General features: G+C 43.9%; 1 protein-coding gene across 2 annotated transcripts in view; it reads right to left on the bottom strand.

Moving 5' to 3' along the window:
- Window positions 1-27,523, bottom strand: part of LOC126996438 (putative neural-cadherin 2) — a 67,927-nt gene that overhangs the window by 19,534 nt on the left and 20,870 nt on the right. For both annotated transcript variants that reach the window (XM_050856868.1, XM_050856869.1), the window contains exons 6-12: window positions 25,821-25,998; window positions 24,971-25,115; window positions 22,238-22,326; window positions 16,391-16,554; window positions 12,234-12,383; window positions 10,600-10,776; window positions 1,830-2,232 (exon numbers count right to left, since the gene is read on the bottom strand). In XM_050856868.1, the coding sequence (XP_050712825.1) occupies window positions 1,830-2,232; window positions 10,600-10,776; window positions 12,234-12,383; window positions 16,391-16,554; window positions 22,238-22,326; window positions 24,971-25,115; window positions 25,821-25,998 (1,306 nt within the window). The remainder of the gene's footprint in view (window positions 1-1,829; window positions 2,233-10,599; window positions 10,777-12,233; window positions 12,384-16,390; window positions 16,555-22,237; window positions 22,327-24,970; window positions 25,116-25,820; window positions 25,999-27,523) is intronic.

The raw sequence follows: 27,523 nt of genomic DNA, 5'->3' as shown, positions 1-27,523 counted from the left end.
TAAAAAAGCTAATTTCAGGCACTTTAGTTTCGGCAAGATTATCCGTTGGCGGGGGAGGAGGGAGGTGGGGGGGGGAGTTGGGAGGTGGGGGGGAGGGGAGAAGGTTGAGGAGGATAATCAGCAGCGGGTGAATATCAAAACTACGTAACATGTTTAAGATAAAAAAGACGCGATCACGAGAGAGAGAAAATCTTATACTTTGAGCTGGAGATTTAGATTTGCTTTTTCCCGGCTTAAGACGCTTCTCATATTCCACTCCGTCTGGTTCAGTAATTCGCCAAATATTGACTTAAGAATTCCCAGCCTGTAATTACTTGGTGAATATAGTTCTTTCCGCGAGGGCTTCCTGACGGGGGCCACGGCTCGCACGGCAACGCATTCGCCCTTTCAAAGTAGACGTAAAGCTGTACTTGATGAAAGGCCTCAGAAGGGTATTTGGGAGTAGCATGGAAGGGCAGGGGTCATTAGGAAGGTAACTGTGTTTGTTGAGGAATGAGTAATGTGTTGTAAATTTCGAAGTTGTCTCATAATGAAGATTTCGTGTACAGTATCCGTCCCAAAGATCCTGACAAATTGCCTACGCCTCCCTCCTTTTTTTTCACCTCCTCCTCCTCCTCCTCCTTCTCCGACTCTTTCTTTCTTTCACAAAGTTTAAGTTACTTTTTATAAATATTTTTTTTTTACACAATGGCTGTCTCCAGAATTCAGAGCATAAAATTTCTCTTTTCCTCTTTCTCCTCCTCCTCCGCCTCCTCGTTCTTCTCTCTCCTCCTCCTCCTCCTCATTATCTTCATTATGGTCACGAGTTTTAGTCACAAAAGACCTCGTAGCGTTTTTTGCATTCGTCTCCAGTGAATTCTTGAGATAATCTGAAAATCCAGCGAAGAGAGAAATTCAAGAAAAAGCAGAAAGAAAAAAAATAACAGCGGAGGCATTTTACTTCTAACTGAGAGGGAAATGTATATAATCTTGGGTAATTATTGGTATTATACGACAGAATGAACTCGAGGCAGCCGCGCCAGCGTGTCTCCTGGTAGTTAGTATGGACACCGTAATTGCTACCCTCCACTCGACGGTGCTCCCGCTGGCTTGTTTCCCGCCATAGTCATACCAACTTTTCCTCCTAATCCTCCTGCTCTTCCTCTTCCATCTCTTTCACCTATTCCCTCCTTTCTATTTATCCTTTCACATATATATGACTTTCCAGTCCTCTTTCCTTTCATGCTTTTTTTTCTAACGTTTCCACTCACTACACCACAACCACCACCACCCCTTCCACCACCTCATCCTCCTTCCTTTTCCTCTCTCTACGGAGTCCATTACGGAAACACATGGCTAAACACATCAGAGCAAAGACGACCATGGGTACTTAGGACGGCGCCAACTTTTGTGATCAGAGAGACTTGTGTTGCTCGGGGCGGCACGCACGACGCCCGCAGCTGTGGCGACCCTTCTGTGCGGGCGATTTAGTGGCGGAAGGGAGGGGAGGGGCCCTGGAAGGGAGACAAGGCAGGGACGGTGCGCATTAGTAAAGGGCTGTTGTTTATTGGTAAAGAAAGGTTGGAGGGTTTTGCTGGGGCTTCTGTGTAATTGTAGTTTTTATTATATTTTTTCCATTGTTTGTATCTTTACTCAAATGTGGCTGTTGAGTTTTCCAGGTCGTGAAGCAGAGGCGAGTGGTCTGGACCCATGGTGTATACTGCAGTATAGTATACTATGGTCTGAACCCTGGGGACACGGCCCGCGGACCAGGAAGGCACAACAACTATGCCTTTAATTCCGGTATCCAGGCATGACTGAGTTTGATATCTCCATATACATCGACTTACTGCTATCGAAGTCCACAGCGAAGTCTTCCCTGATGTTGTCGGTCGTGGAGGTGTCCAAGACCACGCTGAAGGGCGGGCCGTGGCCGAGGGTCCAATCGTCGGCGTCCCCCAGCGTGACGTTTGCCACGTGCCTCGGCCAGCTGTTCTCAGGGACGTGTAGCACAGAGGGTCCGGCCACGTGTGGAGGGTTATCGTTCACATCCTGCACCGGCAGCAGCAGCGTGGCCGTGGCCGTGCGGGCAGGCGTTCCTCCGTCCACCGCCCACACCCGCACCTTGTGGCTGGCTGCCGTCTCGCGGTCAAGCAGCCGCCGCAACCACACCCGACCGCCCCCATCCACGGCAAACTGCCTGCCGGGGTCACTGGCGGGGTCTATGGCGTAGTGGATCTCCCCTTCTCCGTCCTGTGAGGAAGAGATGAGGCAATCAACGCAAATTAACGTGTCCTGTTAGTAACATAACATATATTTGGTTTGGTGGTCCTTGTACTGGCTTTCCCTCACACATGTAGTCCCTCAAGGTGCTGCTACAGCGGTCAGTGACCAAAGGGCTGGTGGGATTGTTGGTTGATCCGAGGGTTAGCCTAAGTTTTAAGATGTTCATTCACATTCACCTGGGCTCTGCTGGAAGGCTATTCCAGTGAGCATACGAATATTCCAAGGAAATATAAATCAGAAAAGGTTACCGACGGCCGGAAGCACCTCATCACACCGCCGACAGGGTCTTTTAAAGGAAGGCAGGGGAAAGGCAGGATGGCATGGGTGGGGAGTGCCAGCGGTGCAAGGATGAATTACTTCCCTAACAGACGCCGACCAGCCCGCACCCTACGACGCTGATGGTCTGAGAGGTTTTATAATATGTCTGTTCAATATGTTTTTTTTTTTTAAAGAAAAAATGCCTTTTTTTCCTGTTGTCGAAAGTAGATCGAGATTAGTTATTAATATCGCCTAGCCCAAGAGGACGGCGGCAGTAGGTCCTGGAGGCATTGGGAAGGGGCTGGTTGCGGTGACTGCTTGTTATAACATGTTCGTCACTCATGGTTTAGGTGATAATTTTTATTTCAATTGTAATCGATACTTGATTTTGCATAATGCTTCCCTCCTCGGAGACTATGCGCCATGTTTTACGACGGGCCATAACGAGGGGGCGGCGCAGCTTCATACGGTGAGCGGAATAAAACAACCTCGCAGGGGTAGTTGCCTAATGTTATGTTCCGGAAGCTAAACTCAGTAGTTACAAGTCAAACACATATACCACTGCATATTTCATAAATAGAATATATGTGTCGACAGTAAAAGGTACGGGCACTACCTCGTGAGGCGCAGGTGCTTAGTCTCGCCTTGGGCAGGTGCTGTGAGGGCGAGGCGGCGCGAGGCAGCGGCACCTCAGGCTGTCCGCCCTGCCTGGCCAGTCATGCGCGAGTGTTTTATTATTGTGCTACGTTGCGTCTCACGTCTCGGCGGATTTAATATTAAGTGATCGTGTAGCGTCTACGGGGTGTCGACAACAGCGTAACAAGGTGAGGACCGGTGTAGCGTGAAAAATAGTTGCCCCGTGATAAACTGTTGCCTCCCCATCTGCGCGTGCGTGGCCCCGCCCCTTCTCTCTCTCTCTCTCTCTCTCTCAAGAGTCCCGCAGCAAAGTGTGCCAGAGGTGTGACAGGTGAGAGTTTGAAACAGTTGAGCTCATGACGCTGGAATGTGAGAAGTATGGCTACATCCGTGGCTACACCGGCCATATGTATAACACACTATAGTAACCGTGATTATACTATACATTAAACTAAATATTAAAGCAAATTCTAAAATAACTGATCATAGGCTATACCATGCACCGTGTAACACTGTAATTATCATCCCAGGAAGTAGTTGTTTAACGACATCAATTAATGCCATGTGCTTCCGGCTATCAGTATATTTTTCTCGTTATTAACAAGTTTGCATTATACGATTATAACCGCTTTGAACAGATTTAAGCAATGAAATTCACCTAGAACCGATAATCATACCCAAGGTCGTGTTAATGGTAGTCACATTGTTTTAATAGGATAACGGCCCCCAGAGCGCGCATGAGGCTAATTCATGTACCATTATCTGTTTTTATATTCGTTTTATCTTTTTTTCATAATTAGTCCGTGTACAGAGAATGGGGAATGGGAGGAGGGGAGAGGAGACACTGGGGGAGGGGGAAGGCTTGTATTTCCTCGCTACTGTGTTCAGAAGGGTATATTCAGAGATTTTACTTATTGCCTAGTTTGTTTCAACGTAATCAAGCGTTTTTGTCGTTTTAACAACACACACACACACACACACACACACACCTTAATAATTGCGTTCATGCTCCCATATTAAACAAATGCTCTTCTAACTCACTCAATTGTTGGAGTGTATTCTATTATTTTTGTCACCGTTTTTTGCTGATTTTGAGAGAGAGAGAGAGAGAGAGAGAGAGAGAGAGAGAGAGAGAGAGAGAGAGAGAGAGAATAGCCTATCTCCCCGTCCATTCTCAGGGGTGTGTGTACCACGCTATAGTATTCTAATTTAACTATTGCCTGATGGTCTGAGAGGCTCCACAGTATGTCTACATTTTAATGAAGAAAAAAAAACCTTTGCATTTCTTTCCCTGTTGGCGAAAACATATCTATAGCAGTTACTGATGTCTCTAAACTTCAGGATGTATGTTCGAGCCGCTACGACGGTGCCTCCATCTTGCAGCAGGTCCTGGAGGCATTGGGAACGGGCTGGTCGCGATGGCTTTAATGTCTGTTATAAAAAGGTTCATCACTCATGGTTCAGATGATAATTTCAATTGTAAGCGATACTTGATTTTGCATAACATTTCCTTTCTTGGAGACCATGAATCATGTCGTACGAGGGGGCGGGTCAACTGTATCTGTGTAAGCGGCAGAAAACAAACTTTCAGGGTAGGCTACGCAATCTACTTAGGAATGTAATTTCAGGTAACTTCACTGATGAACTTGTCTGCTATCATGTTTCTGAAAAAAAACACAATAGTTACAAGTCAAATAATCATATACCACTGCATATTCTATCATCAAAACTTGTGTGACTGTATAAGACACGGGCACTACTTGGTGATGCGCAGGTCACCGTGGTAGGTGCTTCGTCTCGTCTCGGGCAGGCGGAGGGAGGATGGCGCGGCGCGTGAGTCGAGACAGCGGCACGTGTCAGCCAGTCCTTGAGTGCTCCAGTGTTTATTAATGTGTTACGTTACGTCTCATGTGTGCGGACTTGGTATTAAGGGATCGTGTGACGTCTACAAAGGCTCACAGCCGTACAAGGTGAGGCCTAAGTGTCGTGTCTGCTGTAGATACTTTAAAAAGTGTAGTGATAAGCATTAGAAGCAGAAACGACGAAGCAGCGACTCCTAATCTTGGTTTCAGCTGCATAACTCACTCACGTAACTGATTAAGCCATGAACTAAACTAAAGAGTAAAGTGCTAATTGCTAGAAAGTAGTAATTACTAAAGTAAAGGATTGTAGTACTATGATGCATGCTAAACAAGCAGAAAGGACGAAGCGGTTCCCTGCTAAAAGCTATTATTGGCTTCAGATGTATTTGCAATATAACACACAAAGTCACTAATAATACATCATGCACCGTGTAGAATCTATAATGTAAGCATCCTGCCAGCAGTTCGGAGGTGGTTGTTTAAAATTTTTACATTCACGTGTTTGCGGCCATCAGCATATATTTTTTTCGTTATTGGCAAGTTTGCATTATACGAGTATAATCGTTTTATACAGATTTATGCTACGAAATCCGCTTAGAAGACTTAAATATACTCAAGGTCGTGTTAATGGAGTTACATTGCTGTAAATAAGATAACGGGCAAAAGAGCACGCATGAGGCTAATTCCTGTATCATTCTATATTTTATGTTCGTTTTATTTTTTTGTTGAAAATTAGTCCGTTTACAGGGAATGGGATATTGGAGGAGGGGAGAGGAGGCTCTGGGGGAGGAGATATACTTGTATTTCCTTGGGGCTGTGTTCTGTTGGGTATTTTCAGAGATTTTACCCGTTGCATAGTTTGCTTCAACGTAATTTGGTGTTTATATTGTTTTAACACGAACCAAATATTCACACACACACACACACACACACACACACACACACACACACACACACACGTCCTAAATAATTGTGTTCCTGCTCCCGTAACCAGACACATGCTTTTTGTCACTCATCCATTTTTTATATATTTTTGTCACCAGTTTTTTGAGAGAGAGAGAGAGAGAGAGAGAGAGAGTATGGGGGGGGGGGGAGGCTATCTCCCCGTCCATTCTCTTTCGGGGGGCGTGTACGTATGTTAGACTATGAAAAAAAACAGCAGTTTTTTCACTGTTGGGAATATATATATATATATATATATATATATATATATATATATATATATATATATATATATATATATATATTATTGTTTTATTGTTGTATTGTTGCCTAATTTGCTTCAACGCGTTTTTATCGTTTTAATACGACCTAAATATTCACACACACACACACACACACACACACACACACACACACAGTCCTAAATAGTTGTGTTAATGTTCCCGTAACCAGACAAATGCTTTTTGTCACTCATTTTTTTTTTTAAATTGTCACCCATTATTTTGAGAGAGAGAGAGAGAGAGAGAGAGAGAGAGAGAGAGAGAGAGAGAGAGAGAGAGAGAGAGAGAGACTTTCCCTGTCCATTCTTTTCCAGGGTATACGTACGTATGCTATAGTAAGAAGTTTTTTTCCTATACATATCAGATGTTGCCTATTTAAGGAATGTAGTTTTAAGAAAATTTTATTGCTGGCGTGACTACTGCTGAACTTGGATACCATCATGTTCCTGTTACTAAAGACAGTAGTTATAAGTGGAGCATATAGACCATTAGATAATTCATAATAATTTTGTTTTACTGTAAAAGATACCGCACTACTTGGTGAGGCGTAGGTGCTTCGTCTCGTCTCAGAGCAGGTGGAGCGAGGACTCGGAACAGGTAGCGTGAGGTAAAGGCGTCTGTCAGCCGTCAGTGCGTCTGCGCCAGTGTTTTATTATTGCGTCACGTTGTCTGCGTGGATTTGATATTAACGATCGTGTGGCGTCTACGAAGGTCCACAGCGTGTCAAGGTGAAGCCCGGGTGTCGTGTCTGTTGTACTTTAAAATGTAGTAATAAGTATTAGAAGCGGAAACGACGAAGCAGCGTGGACAATCATATTTCTGCCCATCTCTGCTCTGCCCGAGGCTCGTAATGTTTGGCTTCAGTTGCATAACACTAAAGTAACTCTGATTATGCCATGCACTAAACAGTGAGTACTAAGTACTAAAGTAAGCGATTGTAGTACTATGATGCACACTAAAGTAAACGAACAAACGACGAAGCAGTGTAGCCTGGTGATATTCTTCCCCATGGCTGCTCGTGTCCAGCTAAAAGCTAATGTTGGGTTCAGCACTTTATATGCATAAACAATAAAACTCAATAAAGTAACTGACTATACTATACCATGCAATGTGTAAGTAAATAATGTAAGCGGCCTACCTTTAGTTCAGAAGTGGTTTAGCGGGATCATTTTACTCACTTGCTTGCTACCATTAGGATATTTTTTTTCGTTATTGGCAAATGGCAAGTTTGCATTATACAATTATAACCACTTTATACATATTTAATCTTTGGACTCCGCATAGAAGCCGTAATTATACTGAAGGTCGTGTTAATGGTAGTTACATTGTTTTAAATAGGATAACGGCCACCATAGCTCGCATGAAGCTGAATCCTGTATCATTATCCATTTTTTTCATATTCTTTTTATCGTACTCCTCGAAATTAGTCCGTGTAACTGGTAATGGGATATGGGAGGAGAGGAGGGGAGGGGTATTACTTCAGGGCTGTGCTTTGTAGGATATTTTCAGACATTTTGCCCGTTGCTTAGTTCGCTTCAACGTAATTAGGTGTTTTTTTCGCTTTAACGCGACCTAAATATTCACACACACACACACACACACACACACACACACACACACACACACACACACACAGAGTTCTAAATAATTGTGTTCATGCTCCCGTAACCAGACAAATGTTCTTTCACACTATTTTTGGGGTGTATTCTTTTGGGTTATTTTTGTCACTTCCGCTTTTGAGAGAGAGAGAGAGAGAGAGAGAGAGAGAGAGAGAGAGAGAGAGAGAGAGTTGTAACGACATGCCCAGTACACGCCAGTCCCTCGCTCTTCAGCCTTCATGACTTGTTCTGGCGTTGTCACACTCGGTAATGAAGCCTCTCGCCCATCCTTGAGCGGCCATGGGGTGATATGTATGAACTGTACGGTTATTTTAATATGCATGCGCCATGTATACTTTCCACCTGACATGTAAGAAGGGATGGAGCATACTGTAAAAAGAAAATAGTTTAGTATTAGGTCATGTTTGTCGGTAGAATATTTACTTAGGTTCCTTTTGCAGGCCAAGGTAGGAAAGGGTCAGTTAGATGAGGTGAATTAACAAGTAGTGAAGACAATTTAATAACATGGCAGACTTATACTACGTCTTTTAATGTGAAAATATAGTTATGTAAGTAGTCTAGGAAATCCTTAGCTCGACTCCATTGAATTCTTGTTCATGCTTATACACACTTCATTAACTTAGATCTATGAAAGGAAGTTTGTTGGAGATGGTGTTTTGAAAGGTTATGTAGCCAGTAGCCACCATTACAGTGTTTGTGCATGTAGTAACGCACGAAGGTGTTGCTTGTCGGTTATTAGGCAGGCGCAGAGTGCAGTATATATCTACTCACTGGGTCATCTAATTGCTATCCTTGTCTCTTTATTCTGTTGGGGTCTATGTGTGGTTTTCGATGTAAACGTTCATTAGAGTACCTAATTTGCCTCCATCCCGCCGTTTGGTGAACGGCCTGCCCTGAAGTCTTTTCGTTTGCGTTTTGTTTCCCAATATGTTACTTATTTTTAAAATTTTCTACATACCTATACATCCTGATCATAGTCATTTGTTTCTATTGTATGTATGTATGTAAGTCATGGATGTGTCTAGTCTATGCATATATGTATGCATATGTAAAATTTAATTTGTTTACTGCTTATATTTTGTGTATGCATTAATATTTTTTATATTTTATTTTTTGTTAATATATATTATATTTTATTTTTTCTCACTACCCGCTTTTTCTTTTATGTCCGGAAGGAACAAAGGAGAGTCAGATAGGGCTGAAGGTGAAACACTATATTGTGGGGTACGGTGGGTACGCAGGGGAGACAAAGGCTCTGCGCAGCGTGACACGAGGAGAGGGTGCTTGCATATAATATCAAGCAACGAGAAAAAAACAAAACAGGTCTTATCTTTTATATTTATAAAAAAATATGACCTGTTTTTTTATTTTAACTAATTTTATTTTTGATAGTGTTTGCCTGATGTGGCTTGTGGAGCGATGCAGAATTTTTAGGGGAGAGAGAGAGAGAGAGAGAGAGAGAGAGAGAGAGAGAGAGAGAGAGAGAGAGAGAGAGAGTGTACCCACGATATATTCCAATTTAACTTTTGCAGTGTTTAATCATCAGCATGCATGCTGTAGGTGAATATATAGGCGTAAGTCCACTCTTTCAATGAAATCGACATGTTGATAAAAATGAGACCTCGCAAACTACATAGATTATTGATTTATTGACCGCTTTATTTGTATATTTATAAATAAGTTAATCAAATTTTATTATCATTATTGTCATTGTCATTGTTATTATTATTATTATTATTATTATTATTATTATTATTATTATTATTATTATTATTATTATTATTACTACTACTACTACTACTACTACTACTACTACTACTACTACTACTACTACTACTACTACTACTACCATGATCATCAGCATAGTGTTATTGCTAGATGCTTAAAGAAAACAAAATAGACAGATAAGTAGTTGACCTAAAGCAAATGATTGGAGTGGGTAAGGGTGTATGAGTCAAGGGGAAGGGATGGGCGACGCAAGATGTTGAGGAAAGGAATAAACGGTGGTGCATGATGTGTTTAATTTAGAAAAGATGAAGCGGCGGAGGTAGAGTTACGAAGGAAGGGTGAGGTGGGTTTAATTTAGAAAGGATTGGGCGGCGGAGGTAGAGTTACGAAGGAAGGGTGAGGTGGGTTTAATTTAGAAAGGATTGGGCGGGGGAGGTAGAGTTACGAAGGAAGGGTGAGGTGGCAGACGGTCTACGCATATTACCTAAAGATGAGAGAGCCGCGGTGAATGAGGGAGGATGGTCGGGCCGGAGACGATGCCTTTACTCACCTTGTACTTTGTGTGAGAGGCGGAGAGGGTGTGGTGATTGATACGACCTTCCGAGGCAGGACACGATGGAGGAAAAGGGAGGTGAAGGAGTGGGGGGGGGAGTTTGGAGGCAAGAAAGAAAAAAAAAGTCCCGCACGTTGTCAGTGATGGAGGGTTGGGTGAAGGAGGGAAGGATAGGGCGGAGGGAAGGCTAGAGAGGAAGGAAACGTCGGTGAGGGTGGAGGAAACATCTCGCTTATCTGCAATGTTATGGAGGAGGAGGTGTGTGTGTGTGTGTGTGTGTGTGAGAGAGAGAGAGAGAGAGAGAGAGAGAGAGAGAGAGAGAGAGAGAGAGAGAGAGAGAGAGAGAGAGAGGAGGGAAAACTAGCAGAGGGAGGAACAATTTGGAGGGACGGAGGGAAGCTAGCTGGAGGAGGAAAAGAGTTCAGTCAGGGCGGAGGAAACCACGAAGTACATACCTGGTCGATGTCGGAGGCGGTGAAGGAGGCGAGGGAGTGGCCGAGCGGCGTGTCCTCCTGCAGGGTGAGGTTGACGAGGCTGGTGGCGAAGCGTGGGGCGTTGTCGTTGTCGTCCAGCAGTAGGACTCGAACCCAGGCTGAGTCCACATGCCGTCCCTCCTGCCAGCCTGCCGCTCCCTGGGATGTGGCAGAGACGGGTGGTGTGGTGGATTAGTTTTAGGGATGTGGTGGTTCATGGAGCACACTCACGCCTTTTTTTTTTTTAACTCGTCACGCTTTTGTTTTTTTTCTATCCACTTCCTTTTCCTCCTGCTTTCCTCCTCTTTCTCCTCCTCCTACTTCTTTTTCTCCTTTTCCTCCATTTCTCCTCCCCCTCCTGCTTCTTCTCCTGCTGCTCCTCCTCCATCTCTCCTACTTCTTTTTCTCCTTTTCCTCCATTTCTCCTTCCCTGCTTCTTCCCCTCCTCCTCCTCCTCCTCCATTTCTCCTACTTCTTTTTCTCTTTATCCTCCATTTCTCCTTCCCCTACTGCTTCTTCTGCTTCTCCTTCTCCATTCACTCTTCCTCCTCCTCCTCATTATTAGCATCAAATATGTATGGAATGGATGCTTCATCTTTGTCAGTATTATTTAGAGTGCAAACTTCATTGATCGGTGTACGTTAAGAGTGAGACAAGACAGATACGGTCACTCTAATACGCAATGACATTATGAACGATTTTATGACAGGGAACCCAGTAGATAAGGTTGATTTAATTTCGCTACCCTTATTTATGATTGAGAATCCGTCTAAATATTTTTAACCAACAAACTCCTGTATCAAATCTATTTTTCCGTTGCTCTCCCCATCTATATTGCATTACACACCTACATACACACCTACACACTCAGAGGGAGAGGAGCTGACGACTAATTAAACCAACACTACAGAGAATGTCGACGAGGTAGGAAATCAAATTAATCGTACGCACAATGACATGTAAGGGAGATCATCTATTCATAGGGCGCCATACTGGGGTGACATCTAGTTTACTTGATTAGGAATACCACGGAACATCCTCACACACACACACAAGGCTTACTTTCTCCTAGACAAGGGCATCACTTAGCTTATTTTCACCCGGACAGAGGCAGCGGGTAGCTCATTGTTCCTCAAACTAATAACTTCTCCCACCTCGTGTTCTTCAAACCAATAATTACTCCTTCCTGTTGAGGGGTGCCGTGTATTTTCGATCCGAAAACCAATAACCAAATCTTTTATGGTCAGGGACTCCGCGTCGTGTTCTTCAAACCCTTCCCTCAAGTGTTCTTCAAACCAATAATCTTGTCTTTCCTGGTCAGGGGCGCCGTATTGATCAATGTTCTTCTATTAGAACCAATAACTTGCTCTCCCCTTAAGTGTTCTTCGAAACAATAACCTAATCTTTCCTGGTCAGAGTTGCCGCGTAGCCCAATTTCTTCAACCTTTGTATACAGCGGCACAGTTTATTTTCAACATTATCCTCACGCCTTTCCATAATACTGAGCTGCGTACAACCTCCCGCCGTCTGCTAGTCACTTATCACTATGAAGGTAAGATGACCAGTGCTGGGGCGCGACCTGCACTTCGAAGGTCCCTGGCGTAGCCTATTCTTACCTGATCGGAGACTTGAATCTTGAACTTGAAGCCTCGTCGCTGGCTGGGGTCCTCGTAGTCCAGCGGGTTGAGTGCTTGCAGGGCGCCGCTATGGTTCCGCCCCGCTGCCACGGCAAACCTCTCCCACCCGTACCCGCTGCCCGCTACCACCTGGAACACACCAAGACGATAACCTGTAGCTTCATCACAATCCCAACTTGTCTCTCACCATTTCGGGCACCTATAAAACGCGTACTTTCACTTCTCACTGTCATCTCTACATTGTCTCATTATCACCATTTTCGGCACCTATAAAACAATTACCTTTACCGTTTACCATCACCTCTACATTTTCCATCAATTACTTTTCACCATTGCCATCATCACCGTTAAGTATACACCACGTACCTCATCATCTCCACCTGCACCACCACCACCACCACCTTCACCTGTAATATTTCACCACCATAACATCATTCCACTTCATCAGAATTAGCGTTATCACCAGCATCTACGCCACCATCTCCACTACCACAAGCCACACGCCACACTACATAGGGACTCTCCTTGTTGTGCTCTGGAGGCGTGTGTGTGTGTGTGTGTGTGTGTGTGTGTGTGTGTGTGTGTGTGTGTGTTGCGGTACGATTTTTCCAGCCTCTTACAACTTAGTCTCTTAAGGGGGAAAGTTTTGACTCGCCTCGGGAGTAAAATCGGCTTTGTTTGTAAGTAACCTCCCGGCCTGTGTTGAGTAGTCTGTTGTGTCGTCTTACTTGTTGTTCAGGACTTGCTCTGCCTGCCACCTTTTGATATAACACTCCCCCCCCCCCCCCCCAACACACACACACACACACACACACGCACACACACACGCGATCATAATACAATTGGAACGAGGCATTAAGGTGTCCCCCATTAACATGCCTCAGACCAAAGTGCTCCCCAAAGGCTCCGGGAAGCAGAGGCGAGGCGCGGCGAGCCAGGGCAAAGCATGCGTGAGGCAGCTCAGGGAACGTTGTCTGTCCCTCGCTACGTTAATTTTTTTTGTCTCCGGAGAACCTCATGTGTGTTGCAGGGCTATTATTCCGCATGTGGTTAGGGTATGAGGCAGGTTTCCAGAGCACACACACACACACACACACACACACACACACACACACACACACCAGAAATATAACACTGATGGACTATAGCATTTGTTAATTTCGTAAACTGATTTTTTTTATGGAAAACTGGGCTATCAAAACGTATTGGAGTAAAGAAAAAAAGCACTTAAACATAAATATTAAATGGAATAGGGCGTACAGATTGGTGAACTCTCCTCCGATTAAACTCGACATGCAGATCTTCTCCCCTCCCCCCCTTTTGTAATTCCTGACCCCCTCTCCCTCGGTGCCTCGGTGGAGTTCGTCAGTGCCGTCAGTAGAGGAAAGTATGAAGAGTGTGTTTGTGCGTGTCCTGTCTGGTACGACGTAAATACTTCCTCGTCTGTCATTTTGATTAATTAGGCTAGCTCGGGTAGCTTTGAATGTTTATCTCTGCTTCAACTGATCTGGCTTTTAGTTGGATTGTATCATCTTAAAAAACCCATGGCCCTTTGTGTTTGATATGTTGTTTAATTAATGTTGATGTCATTATTATTATTATTATTATTATTATTATTATTATTATTATTATTATTATTATTATTAAATACTGCAATAGGTAAAGCATATTTTTAGGTGCTGCCTACAGCGCCGGTAGGCTTTCTTGACGGGTCTCTTGGACGACCCCAGCCCGTTAGTGGAGCAGGCAAATTCTGTTTATAGTAGCTGCCGTGATATATGACTCTTTCTTGGCCCATGCTGTCCTCTCGGTGCTCCACTTGACCGAAGTCGCTGAAGTTAGGGTTGAGTGAAGATCTGGGCAGCATGTGGGCAATCTTCCGTCACTCGACGATGGTTGAAAATTGTCAGCAGGCATCGGTGGGACTCGAAACTAGGTCTCCGGGCTCACCACGCCCGCACGCTAACCACTCGGCCATCGCCTGCTCATAATATCATATTGTATTATGATGTTGGCTAAAACAGTCGTAGCAGCAGCAGCAGCAGTAGTAGTAGTAGTAGTAGTAGTAGTTTTTAACGAATATGGTGGTGGTATTATAATTATTAATCATCGTTTTTCTTTTTCTTTTTTAGTTTTTCATAAAACTCATTTCCAATTGAGATTCTCTCCGACACACACACACACACACACACACACACACACACACACACACACACACACAGACCACCTTTAACGTTCATGGACGCGTATATACGCCATTACAGTCAAGCTTGTTCATCCTGTGTGAAGCATTCATGACATTCATTGCATTACGCACCCACGTACCTCAGCACACACACACACACACACACACACACACACACACACACGCACACATTTCCAAAGCTCTCTTGAATAGTATTGGTTGGCGATCACGAATCCAGCACATGATCAGACAGTGAGCACAGGGGGCAAAGGGAGGTCTGGCATGATAGCACTTTCCAGGAAATGACTCGTTACATATTAGTTATAGAATTCACCACATATAATTGCATTGGACACTGTATCTCTCGAATGTATATTGCAATAATTTCTCTTGAGCACTACGCTGATACACGATCCGTGACCCAGATCTGCTTCAAAAAGAATAAAAAAGTGAAGCACCAGTCTCCGCTCCCTCTATGCTGGCTATGTGTTAGGTATGTTACCCCTTATTAACATTTTGAACCGGTGGTGAAATTCTGTTTTCAGTTTCGTGAAATTTTCCTTTGCACTTTTAAGTTGTCAGTCCGAGGAGACAATTAGAACAGATATTTTCCACCGAGAAAATTGAGGTGGCACAAATGCAGGTCAGAAAATGCTCGAGGGAGTTGAGGTGGTGCAAAATAAGGTCTCGGTTTGCATAAGAAAATTCCTGCGTGCGAGAATGAGCCCGGGCTTTCCTGTTTCTGTGTGTATTCCTATTCTTTTGTCAGTCCATCCGGGGTGCTGTGCGTGTGTTGTGGCTGGAGGTGGAGGCGAGTAGGGTGGTGGTGGCTGGAGGTGGAGGCGAGAAGGGTGGTGGTGGCGGGAGGTGGACAGGGAGGAAGAAGATAAAAATAAACGCGGATTGTGTTTGGAGTGACGGTGACTGAATTACCATCCTGCTCTCTCTCATTATTCATTATTTTTTATCGCTCTGGCTTTGTTTCCTCACATTCTTTTCTGTTATTTACACGTTTAGTTTTGTCATTAATTTTTTTGTTGTTTATTTATATCTCATTCTTTGTTCTTATTTCTCGGTAGTTTTTCTTGGTTCTCATTTAGGTCACTATTTTCAGGTTTAGTTTTCTCTCATATTATTTGATGTTATTTTCAGCTTGTTTTCTCTCATCCTTTGTTCTCGTTGTTTTCCTGTTTCCTCCTCTCATTGATACTGTTTTGCAAGGTTAGGTATAGGAAGGAAAGAACAAAAAACAAAAGAGGACGTCGTTTTAGTAATTTTCATCACTTTTCTTTTTATCAGTAAATATTTTCTTTTAGCATTAAGTCGAAGAAGTATCTGGTAACTCTCCTTTCCTTTAGTCTGTTTTTAGAATTTGCTGTGTTGAATATGAATAATTTGCATTCTTGGAACACACACACACACACACACACACACACACACACACACACACACACACATTTTGTTTTATCTTTCAATTCACATTCATATTTTAACATTTTTTTTTGCTGTTTTTATATTTATACACACATGCTTTAAACTTCTATTTTTTTTTTATCATACATATATTTTCTTACATCTGACGCCAATGTTTTATTCAGCCACCATATTCTGTCTCAACCTCAAATAAATCGAGTTGTTCATGAATTTTCAACAAGTCTTCCCTGCTCCAACAAGTCCCATATTCCCCCCTGTTACTCATGTTTCCCACCCCCTCCCATTCTTGACCCCTCCACCCAAGCCTCCGCCCCATCCAATACTTCTCTTATTCAGTCAAATCCCACGCTCTTTCCTCTACTTCCCCTCTTCCACCCAATCACCTACTCTCTCCTTCCATGCTCCTCCACTCCACTCAAATCTTCACTCCCCTCCCACACGCCCTCCGCCTCCTCATGTAATTCTCCGCCAACTAACCACTGCGTCCTTCCACACTTCGCCCCATCGGAACAATTACCCGGAAGACGAAGTCGTTAGTGGTGTCGGGGTCGCGCACGGGGAGGAGGGCGAGGGTGGTGTTGGGCGTCACCGACTCTTTGACCGTCACCACCCACTCCCGCCGGGCGAACCGAGGGGACACGTCGTTCTCATCCCCTAGCGACACCACCACCGTGCCTGTGCCTGGGGGAGGGAGAGAGGGAGAAGGGGTGAAACGGTGAGAGGGAGAGTGTGTGGAAGGGTGAAGGGGTGGGACTGTAAGAGTGGGAGAGATGAAAGGATGTGTGGGAGAGGTGGGTGATGTGTGTGTGTGTGTGTGTGTGTTGAGAGAGAGAGAGAGAGAGAGAGAGAGAGAGAGAGAGAATGAAAAATGTAGTTTTATCTTGTCGCTCTTTGTGTGCTCGTGTCCATCAAGCTTCCGAATGTAAAAAAAAATCTATATATATTGTGTGTGTGTGTGTGTGTGTGTGTGTGTGTGTGTGTGTGTGTGTCGATGCATATTGTACGTGTCTATTGGAAATATTTCATCGACTACTTAGCTGCCAGTGAATAAATTGTTTGGGATATGCGTTTTCCCCTTCAATATTGGCGTAGGAAGGGCTTTTGGTTGTGTGTATCTGTTCGTATATCCATCAGTCTAATCACGAATTTCCTCAGCCTTTGTGTTTAATTAGCTTCATCAATTCCTATCCATAAGACTATAATTAACTATATCTATAACAATCCATCTATGCATATTAATCTACATCTATTTAAAAATTTCTATCGGTATCTATTAATTTATAAACGTATATTAATCACTTATTATTTGTTGTTTATGGATCTTTCTCTATATCTTTATCTATACATCCATAAATGTTTTTGTCTTCATTATTGATCATGCTTATGTTCTCTTGTGCGACGAGTGCCTTCCTTTTTACTGGTTCCTTGGCAATGATAAGGGTCGGCGCACAGTCTGCCAAGAACGCACGGAGTAAACGGTTATACTACGGAGCTCTTAATGGGCTTGACACTTGCTGGACTGTTCTAGAGGAGAGAGGGAGAATGGGGTGAGAGGGAGAGTGTGTGGGAGGGTGAAGGGGTGGGACTGTAGGAGTGAGGGAGATGAAAGGATGTGTGGGGGTGAGAAGTTTACAATGTGTGTGTGTGTGTGTGTGTGTGTGTGTGTGTGTGTATACAGTTAGATTGAGGTTAGTACGAAAGCAAGTTTGAGTATTTGTTTGCTTTCCCTCAATTCCTTTCTTCCTTTCCGCTCTCCCACCCACTCTCCGTTGTTCCCTCCATTCTTCACTCGCTCTAATCTTTTTCATGTTCCCTGAGTTTCAGTTGATCTGTATATTGACGTGTTCACCTTCTCTAGCACCGTTACCTGATTACTTTATTCTGTCCCCTAGGTAAGCTTGCCGACCCAAGGTGTGCAGCCTAGACCCAACAATGCAATCAAGCCGCAGGTGTACGTGAGGTATGTCGTGTGTGGTTGTCAGCTGATGTGCCTGTACCCCATTTATTACATACGGGTTCTAGAGAGCTACTGGGTAGTTTTATATGTAACACTCACTTTATTCATATTTGGAAGCCTATAGCCATAAGTATGAGGCTCGATGGACAGTATTCTTACCATTTTTCTCGTAATAATTGTTTTATCCATGAAAATTCTACGGGTTTGATGTGATTAATATTGTTCAGCTTCTGTCTTGTCTGTTGTCTGATTAATATTTGTTCAGCTTCTGTCTTGTCTGTTGTCTGATTAATATTTGTTCAGCTTCTGTCTCGTCTGGATCGCGTTTTGCTTCAATCATTGCAACGAAATTGACCTCTCTTTTGGCCACTCTTTACTTTTGTCTATTATGGGAGCGGTGGGTAGCGGACTTTTTTTTTTCTCTGCACTCTTTTTGTTGCCTTTGAGCCGTCTCCTTTGCTGTAAAAAAAACAAAACAAAAAAACAGCACGAATCTTCAAGAAAAAGTGAAGACAAACACACATTGTTATAAGTTTTGTTTCAACGCTCGCGGGTCATTTATCCTGCCATTCATATCTAAGTGATGAGGGGCTCAACTGAGGTCTCCAAGAAGGTATATTTTTTGGTGTGTGCGCTGGTGGTGGTGATGGTGGATAGCGGGGATGGGGGTTATGCATGTACGCGCGAGTGAGCGAGTGCCGAGTGTGTTCAGTATGTGTGTGTTTTGACGGAGGTCCTGTCAGAGAGGCATTGACATGATATATCTGAGAGAGAGAGAGAGAGAGAGAGAGAGAGAGAGAGAGAGAGAGAGAGAGAGAGAGAGAGCGGACGGGGGGGGCGGGGGTAATCTCCCTCATATATGCAGCGATTGAGGCTTTGTTGGGTTGCAAACTGTTTCGTTGTGTGATTCCTGAGTCTGGACTTTGTATTGTTGTAGCGACTCGTTCACACACAGACACACAAAGACACTGACAGACAGACGTATCTACAAATGGACAGACAGGAAATCACACACACACACACACACACACACACACACACACACACACACACACACACGAGAGGACGGGAAGAGAATGAGATTGGCATATAAATTGACGTTGATTTCTACCAGTGATATTTCGTGTTCTTTGGATAGTCTGACTGATTCCCTCTCTCTCTCTCTCTCTCTCTCTCATTTGTCTTATCTATATCTGTATGTCCTTGTTCCATCGTCTTGTCTGTCTGTCTGTATGTATGTATATATGTGCGTATGTATGTATGTATGCATGTAAGTATAAATGTGTATATGTATGTTTGGTTTGGTATCCCTTAGGCTTAACTAACATTCAAAGAAAACATTGTGCGTATCCAGTGTGTGTGTGTGTGTGTTTTATCGTGTCCACAAGAGTTGCCCCTCCTAAAAGATGAACACACACACACACACACACACACACACACACACACACACTAAAAATAAAAATCCGTGCATATCAACAACTAAACTATTCTCTAGTGTTGCTTTAGCTGAAGTAAATGCTGAGCTCGAGAACAGCAGGATATGAAATGTTTGGCGACGGATAATTAATGAATAGATGGAAAACAAAGGATTATTTTAACGAGCAGTCATATAACAATGGTTTGATAAAAGAATTAACACATAAAAAGCGGTTAGGGAATTAGTGAGTGCGGGTAATATATTTGTTCATTGCCCATCCGTCTGGCCTTACCGGGCAGATAAATATAAATGTAAGGTAAGTAATGATTGGCAAATATATTTTCTATGTGCATAAATATTCATACAAAACCGTCTATAAATTTAGTGTTAAAATAATACATCGCTGCAATAAACAATAAAATAATACTTTGATATCTTGCTAATAATGATTATACTGAAAAAAAAAAGTATTAACAAAAGGCACAGATTGTTTGCGAGTGAGAGATTAATTGGGGTCTCTGATTCACTGATGGCCTTTTCGTTTGTAAGTTTATTATTTCTTTATTTGTGTTGAACGTGCCAGCAGGGAGCGAATTGTAATGCGAAACTTATGCTTAAACTGAACAAACAGCTAACTGCTTTCTCTCCGTACAAATAATGAATTGTACACCTCCATCTTTATATTTACCCACCATTTATAAATATGTATGTATGTATGTATGTATGTATTCATTGCTATGCTTGCTTTTGGTTAGTATTATGTTCCGTGATCTAGAAGCACAACCATTTTCGGGGATAGAGTAAATATTTTTTTTCTATTGAGGGAATGAACCGCATGTTTTTTTTCAGTGTTCCCATGGTGCAGCTTTCATTTTTTTTTGTACGTAATATTCCATAGTTCCATTCCTATGTCGTAGTCCATAGTTAAACAATATATTTGCATTGTTTTGAAGGTCTTTCCACAACTATTTCCAACCATTACCCTCCATGGCCCATTTTCTCCAACATTTGAGGCCTTAAACACCCACATTTAATAAGGTTTTCGTGGAGGTTGTGTTTTTTCCATGGTTAGTTTTAAGTCCTAATGATAGTTTGACAAGCTCTCTGCACCATGGCCGAGCAAAATATTCATGAGAACCGCCTAATCTCCTTCGTGGCGTTTGGAAATATTGATTGAGGAAGCCAAAAGCGTGTGAGGAGTCTGATAATACGCTCCTATTTATTTATTTACTTACTATATTTACCGTCTTTTTTGTGGATGAATGGTCAGTGTTGTCGGGAGTTGTTGGTTGCCGGTTGCTGGTCCCGCCTTCACCCATTCCTCTCCCTCCCTCTATTCATCCTACTCCCTCCCTTCCCTCTCTCCCTCCCATCCCTTCCTCATCGCCTAACTTGTTCCTTTCCGCGAGTCCTGTCCGGCGTAAATAAAGTTGAAGGGTAAAAGTACCGACGAAATGAATTGATATAACTTCAGTTTCTCTCTCTCTCTCTCTCTCTCTCTCTCTCTCTCTCTCTCTCTCTCTCTCTCTCTCTCTCTCTCTCTCTCTCTCTCTCTCTCTCTCTCTCTCTCTCTCTCTCTCTCTCTCTCTCTCTCTCTCTCTCCCTCCACTTCCCCTGCCCGCCCCAGCCCTTCTACGAACTCAAGTGGAGAGGTTTCAATGCCATGTAAAATGTGGGCCGGAAAAAGGGGTGTCGAAATGAATTGATATAACTTCCAGTTGTTCCCCCTGCCCCTCACTTTGCCTCGTTCCGCTTCCCTGCCCCTCTTCCCCCTCTCCTCTCTCTCTCTCTCCCTCATACCTTCTGTCATCCCACGGCCCGCTGTCCTGTCACGCTTCCTCCCCTTTTTCAACCCCTTTCCTCTCTCCTGAAGCTGAAATGAAGGCATCAAGCGACTAAGTGGAGGAATAAAAGTTAATATCAAAATTAATGGAAATAATTTTAGCTCTCCCTTCTCTGCCTTGCTCTCCTCCTCCCATCTCGTTCCTCCACGTTATTATTATTAAACCTTGATTGCTCTGAAAGATAGAAGTAATGATGTTTTATACAGTTTAATTAGGCCTGCAACCTAAATGGACTCTACTGTTGTGAGACGAGTGAACGTTTTAAGCAAATGGTCTAAATAGTTGGTTCGTTGCCTGGTATTTTAATGCTTTAGACATACAGGATAAACATTTCCTGATTACTGGACAGGTAATTTGTTTTTCTATTTACAAATGGTGTGCGTGTTTTGCAAAAGTAGTGTTTGGCGCAAGGTAATTCATCTTCCTCGAATTGTGTCTCTGTCTGTAGTTGTCGATTGTATTGGTTTGTATTATTAATATTTCAGTATTAAGCAGTAGTTACCATCTGGCTCAGAATCGTAGCTTTGAAAGGGTAATGGGCTAAGTTATATGGGGAAATGAAATGTTGTGTTAGTGTGCGTTATTGTAGGGACTGGGGAAGGGGATAAGAAGTAATGAAAGTAAGAGATATAGAACCAGCGAAATTGTCACGAGCCGAGTTGCATGAAGAGAATGTAATGTTATCAAAGGGATTGGGGAAGGATTGGAAACTGAGGACAGGAAGAATAATGAGGTTGGAACTATACAAAATTAGTAAGTTGGGCTTAGGAAAGGAGTGGGAGGTCGAGAGAGGGAAAGTGAAGTGTCTTGGACCTTGCAACTTGACGGAACTCTAGCATGTATAGATGAGAAGCAGAGACAAGGAAATTAATGACTCTAGGACCTTGGAAAATTAGTAAAGTCCAGGGCCGGAACTCTGGCATGGGTGGGAAGTAAAGTGGAAAATTAAGGAGTGCAGAACCTTGCAAAATTAGTTGGGTCAAGAGCTGGGTCGCTAGTGTTGGTGGGAAGTAGCGACAAGGACATTGAGGCGTCAACAAAATGGATTAGATCGAAGTTTGACATAGGTAGGAAGTATGCACAAGGAAATTAAGACGTCTAGACCCTTGCAAAATTGGTTGAATCAAGGGATATGCGTGGGCTTACCTTTGAGGCCGCCGCCGTCCGAGGCCACCACCTGGATGACGAAGGAGGGCGTCTGTTCCCTGTCGAGGCAACACAGGGACGTTCGAATCCTGCCGTCACGCCGCCAGCGCCGCCGCCGCCGCCACCACGCCGTAGCCACATACGGGTAGAACACAGGCACAAATGTATGCATGTAATGGCTGGCATTCACTGAACATCAATCCTCGTTTTCTGTACGAACCGCACGAAATAAAAGACGGAAAAAAAGGAAAAGTAGGCTTTCAAAAACTAAAAAGTGGGTCATGCAGAGATACGCACGCGGGCACGCACACAGACGCTCGCACACGCACACGCACACGAAAAAAAATATACAACCAGGGGACAGATTGACCACAGCACGCAGGTTCTCGACCCCTCCAGATTACATCCATAGCTTGTCTCGCTGAACAACAGCCGCGGTATATTTTCCTGACCTGGCGGGGTCATGTCTGCCTGCCTGCCTGCCTGCCTGCCTGCCTGCCTCGCTAGTCGTGGCGAACACACGTGTGCCTGATGGTTTGGGGGAAGGTGGCGTGTGTGTGTGTGTGTGTGTGTGTGTGTGTGTGTGTGTGTGTGTGTGTGTGTGTGTGTGTGTGTGTGTGTGTGTATTCTTTAGTTCTTGTTCTTTGTGTTTCCTTTTTGTTCTTTGTGTGTTTTATTTGTTCTTTGTTAATTATTTTTCGTTTGTTCTGTGTGTGTGTGTGTGTGTGTGTGTGTGTGTGTGTGTGTGTGTGTGTGTGTGTGTGTGTGTGTGTGTGTGTGTGTGTGTGTGTGTGTTGGCAGCAAACTCTACCCACCTTGCCGGATCGCCTGTTTTGATGACTCGTGTTGTATGTACAAGGAATACACACACACACACACACACACACACGCACACGCACACACACACACACACGCACACACACACACACACACACACACACCGGCCGTACAGACACAGGTTATCTGGGGAGGGAAGTCATGGAGTCACATACCCGTTCCGGAGACACGAGGGTCAGCCTTTTACAGCCTGAAATAATCGTACAGTTTTTACTTTTCCCAGCGTCAGGTTATTTTTCTCTACCTCCCACTGGCCCATCGGCGCAGCGTGTACATGTATGCAACGAGAAGAAGGCAGTGTAAAACGTACATCGGGAGGACAAAATGTTAGATAATACTTTTAATTAACTCGTCGTAACGTCCCTGCATTACTCGTATATTTCCATGCATTCTCAGTTTGCGACGATGTTACTGTTTTTTTTTATGGCAGTCATACGGGTCATCTTGTAACTCCAAAATGATAGCTTTAATTGAGGAACCTTTTTTTTGGGGGGTGGGAGGGCATCGTAATTTTTGAGTCGTGTGGTTCATGTAATATTATCCCTCCCCCTAAAATTTGTAACTTAAATAACAACAAAGGAGGCAGGAAACAAAAAGCACACACGCAAAAAGAAAACCCACTTCCACAAACATAAAAGAATATAGTTTTGAAAGACATGAGCAGTGCTAAAAATAGGTTACTTTATTTTGGCAGTATATGCAAATCACGCGGTCCGGTCCACGTAAGATGGTTCAACTTCAAATAAAAATACAAAAAATACTTTAAACTATTTTTTTTGGTGACGTCTATATTTAATTTTCCGTTTTTTCTTAGCGGAGTTACGAGTTTCTTCCGCCCAGATCTTTGTTCTCAACCTTGCCTCGGTCTGTTTCCTTTGTGCTCCAGATAAAAAGGGACAGGAAAAAAACATGCAACGATACCGGTCATTTTCTTCTCCCTCACTCTCATCCTCATCCCTACCCCCCCTTCATCATGCCTTCCCTCCTATCTCCCTCCGTTTCTCTCCCTTTCTTCCTCCTTGCCCTCCGCCCACCTCACTCCTACCCTTCCCTTCGTTATATCTTCCCTCCTATCTCCCTCCGCTCCTCTCCTTTTCCTCCTACTCTCCCTCCTTCCACTCTTGCACAAGGAAGTCAGGGAGAAAATAATAACAAGGACATAGCAGCCACTCAATCTTAACTTATCTCCTGTTTCCTTTCTCTTCTGTCCATTCTATCTTTTTTCCTTGCGTTCCTCATTAACTCCTATTATTTCTCCTATTAATTTTCTCCTCTCACTTCTCTTCCTCACTTCTTCAATAGTTACACCTACCTCTCCTACCAACATCACTCTTACATCCTTTTTCTCTCCATCTTCCTCTCTCTTCCTTCTCTTTTCACTATCGAATCAATCCTTTTCTCCTTTTTACTCACTCTCGCTTTCTTTTCCTTACCCTCTTTTTTTCTTTCCTACTTGCTAACCATCCTTTTTCTCCCTTTCTTTCTTACCTTTTTTTTTTTTCCTTTCCGTCTTCCTTTCCCTCGTTTTTTTCGCTTTCCTTCTTCCTAACCATCTTTTTTCTCTTTTCTTCTTCCTAACTATCTTTTTTCTCTCCTTCTTTCTTACCGTGTTTTTTCTTTCCTTCTTTCTTATCCTCTTTATCTCTTCTTCTCCCCTTCATTTCTCCCCCTATTAATTTCTCCCCTTCCTCATTTCTCCCTCCTTCATATTTTCCCCTCTTTATATCTTCCCCTCTTCATTTCTTCCCCTCTTCATGTCTTCCCTTCATTTCTTCCCGTCATGTCTCTCCTTCCACTTTTCTTCTTCCCATCTAATCTCCTCTGTCTTTCTTCTCCCCCCCCTCACCCTCCCTTCTTCCTCCCCCGCCCCCCTATCCTCACTGCCCGTCGACTTACGTGCCCGTGACCCCGTCGATAGAGAAGATGGGTCGCCCTGACTGTTCGTCGATCACGTTTTTGTCCACTGAGTAGACGACGGCGGCGTTGGCACCTTCCTCGGGGTCGTCCAGGTCAGTGGCAGCCACCTGTGCCACCTCCGTCCCTGCTCCGGGTCATTGGGAGGAGGGGGAGACGTTAAGTTAGGTTAGGTTAGGGTAGGTTAGGTTAGGCTAGGTTAGGTTAGGTTAGGTTAGGTTAAGTTAGGTTTGGTTTGGTTAGGTTAGGTTAGGTTAGTTATTTTTGGTTTGGTGGGAAAGGTTTAAGGTTAGAGGACTTTGGTTAGGTGGGAAGGTTTTTTGTCTAGGTTAGGTTAGGTTAGTAGGTTGTCGGTTTGGTGGGAAGGTTGTTTGGTTAGAGTAGGTTAGGTCATATGAGGTTAGGTTAGTAGGTTTGTGGTTTGGTGGGAAGGTTGTTTGGTTAGGAGGCTTTGGTTGCTTGGGGAAATATTTAGGTTAGGGTACTGGGTTTTATTTTGGTGGGAAGGTTGTTTGGTTAGAGGACTTTGGTTCGGTGGGGAATTGGTTAGGTTGGGTTAGTGGGTTATGGTTTGGTGGGCTTTGCTTCAGTGGGGAGGTGGTTACGTTAGATTATATTAGGTTAGATTAGGTTAATTTTTTTTCGTTGGCTAGGACAGGTATTGGGGGTTATAGGTTAGGAATGGTTTAAGAGTAGAAATTAGAATCACACACACACACACACACACACACACACACACACACACACACATACTTCCACGCCCCCTCCCCCCCCCAAACACACACAAACAGACCTCCAGGCCCCTTCCCACCTCCATCCCCAAACCACTCACCTGCGTCAGAGTTTTCCAGCACCGAGGCCTCGATCACGTCATGGGGAAAGAATGGCGCGTTGTCGTTGATGTCCTTGACGTTGACGTGGACCTGGGCTCGGGCGCTGTGCAGGCCGTCCGTGGCGCCCACCCAGAGCCGCCACCGAGCCCTCCCCAGCGGCGCGTCCCGATCCAGGGGCTGCGTGTGGGGTGGAGATGAGTAGAGGAGGGCAGATGATTGAGGGGGAAGGGCGAGATAGGAGTGAGAGAGTAATGGTGAGGGAGGCGGGTATAGAGGGGAAGGGGAAGGGGACATGGGAGTAAAGGGGGGAGGACAAGAAAGGGTGGAAGAGTGAGGAGGTAGAGTGAGAGAAAAATGAAAGGGAGGAGAGTCGTGAAAAAGTGAAGGGAGAATGGGGGCTGCGTGTGGAGAGGAGGGAGAGCAGGAGAAGATTGAAGAGGAAGGGAGAGAGAAGAGTGAAAGGAGGGAGAAGAAGATTATCGATAAAGGAAAGGCGAAGAAGCTAAGTAGGGAGGGGAGGATGAGAGAACACGAGATGATTGAGGAGGAAGGGGGAGAGAGGAGTGGAACGAATTAATGATAAGGGAAAAGAGTTTAGAAAAGGGAATGGGGAAAAAGCTAAGCAGGCAGGAGAAAGGAAGGATTAAAGAGTAAGAGAGGAGTGGATTTGGAGAGAGGAAGAAGGATAAATGGGAGAACAAGAATCTAGTAGACGAGTAATGAATGGGAGGGAGGTGAAAGATACAAAGTGAAGGATAAGGGAGAGGGAAAAAGCGAGATGAAAGAAGTGGGAGGGAAGGAAGGAAGGATAGGGTTTCAGGAGGTAGCGATGTAGAGCAGGGATAAAAAGTGCTTAGGGGAAAATGAGGAGGGAACTAAATGGCAATAAAAGAAAGAGGGGATAAAAAGGTATCATTGAGAAGTAAAGGATGAAGGATGAGGGAGATAGACAGGGGAGTGGAAAGTGGAATGATCAAAAGGAAAGAGGCGATAGAGGAACGTGTAGCCTTGAAGGGAATGGGTGAGAGAGGAGTGATATGGGTAGGGAATGATGGGGTGCCTTTTTGTGTATGTCTGTAGGCCCGTATAGATTAATCCAGTCGAGACCAGCCCGGCCAGGTGGTGTGTGTGTGTGTGTGTGTGTGTGTCAGTGGGGGGTTGGCGGGTCGAGGGTGGTGCAAGAAAAAAATCGAGAGCAAAAAAGTAAAAAAAGTCTTATCACACCTGCACAAACCTTTCTTTTTTCCCCATTAGTTTTTAACTCACGCTGAAATGATTTGTGGAAAGCTGTTTCTCTTTGATTTCCATGTTTTGTTTTTAGATATTTATTTTTAAACTTTGTTCTATCAATGTATTTTCTCGTCTTTTTGTTTCACTTTGTAAATTTTAATTTAGATAGATGAACTCATCATTTTTTTTACAGCAGAGGAAACAGCTCTAGGGCAAAGAAAAATAAACAATAATGAAAAAAAGCCCGCTACTCGCTGCTCCTATAAAGCGTTCAGAGGAGTGGCCGAAAGATAGGTCAATTTCGGGAGGAGAGGTGTCCTGATACCCTCCTCTTGAAAGATTTCAAGTCGTAGGCAGGAGGAAATACAGATGAAGGAAGATTGTTCCAGAGTTTACCTGCGTAAGGGATGAAAGAGTGAAGATGCTGGTTAACTCGTGCGTAAGGGATTTGGACAGTAAAGGGATGAGCTTG

This window comes from Eriocheir sinensis, chromosome 10 (assembly GCF_024679095.1).
Source record: "Eriocheir sinensis breed Jianghai 21 chromosome 10, ASM2467909v1, whole genome shotgun sequence".
Taxonomy (NCBI): domain Eukaryota; kingdom Metazoa; phylum Arthropoda; class Malacostraca; order Decapoda; family Varunidae; genus Eriocheir; species Eriocheir sinensis.
Note: the sequence above shows the minus strand (reverse complement) of the source record. Positions and strands in the feature narration are given on the sequence as shown.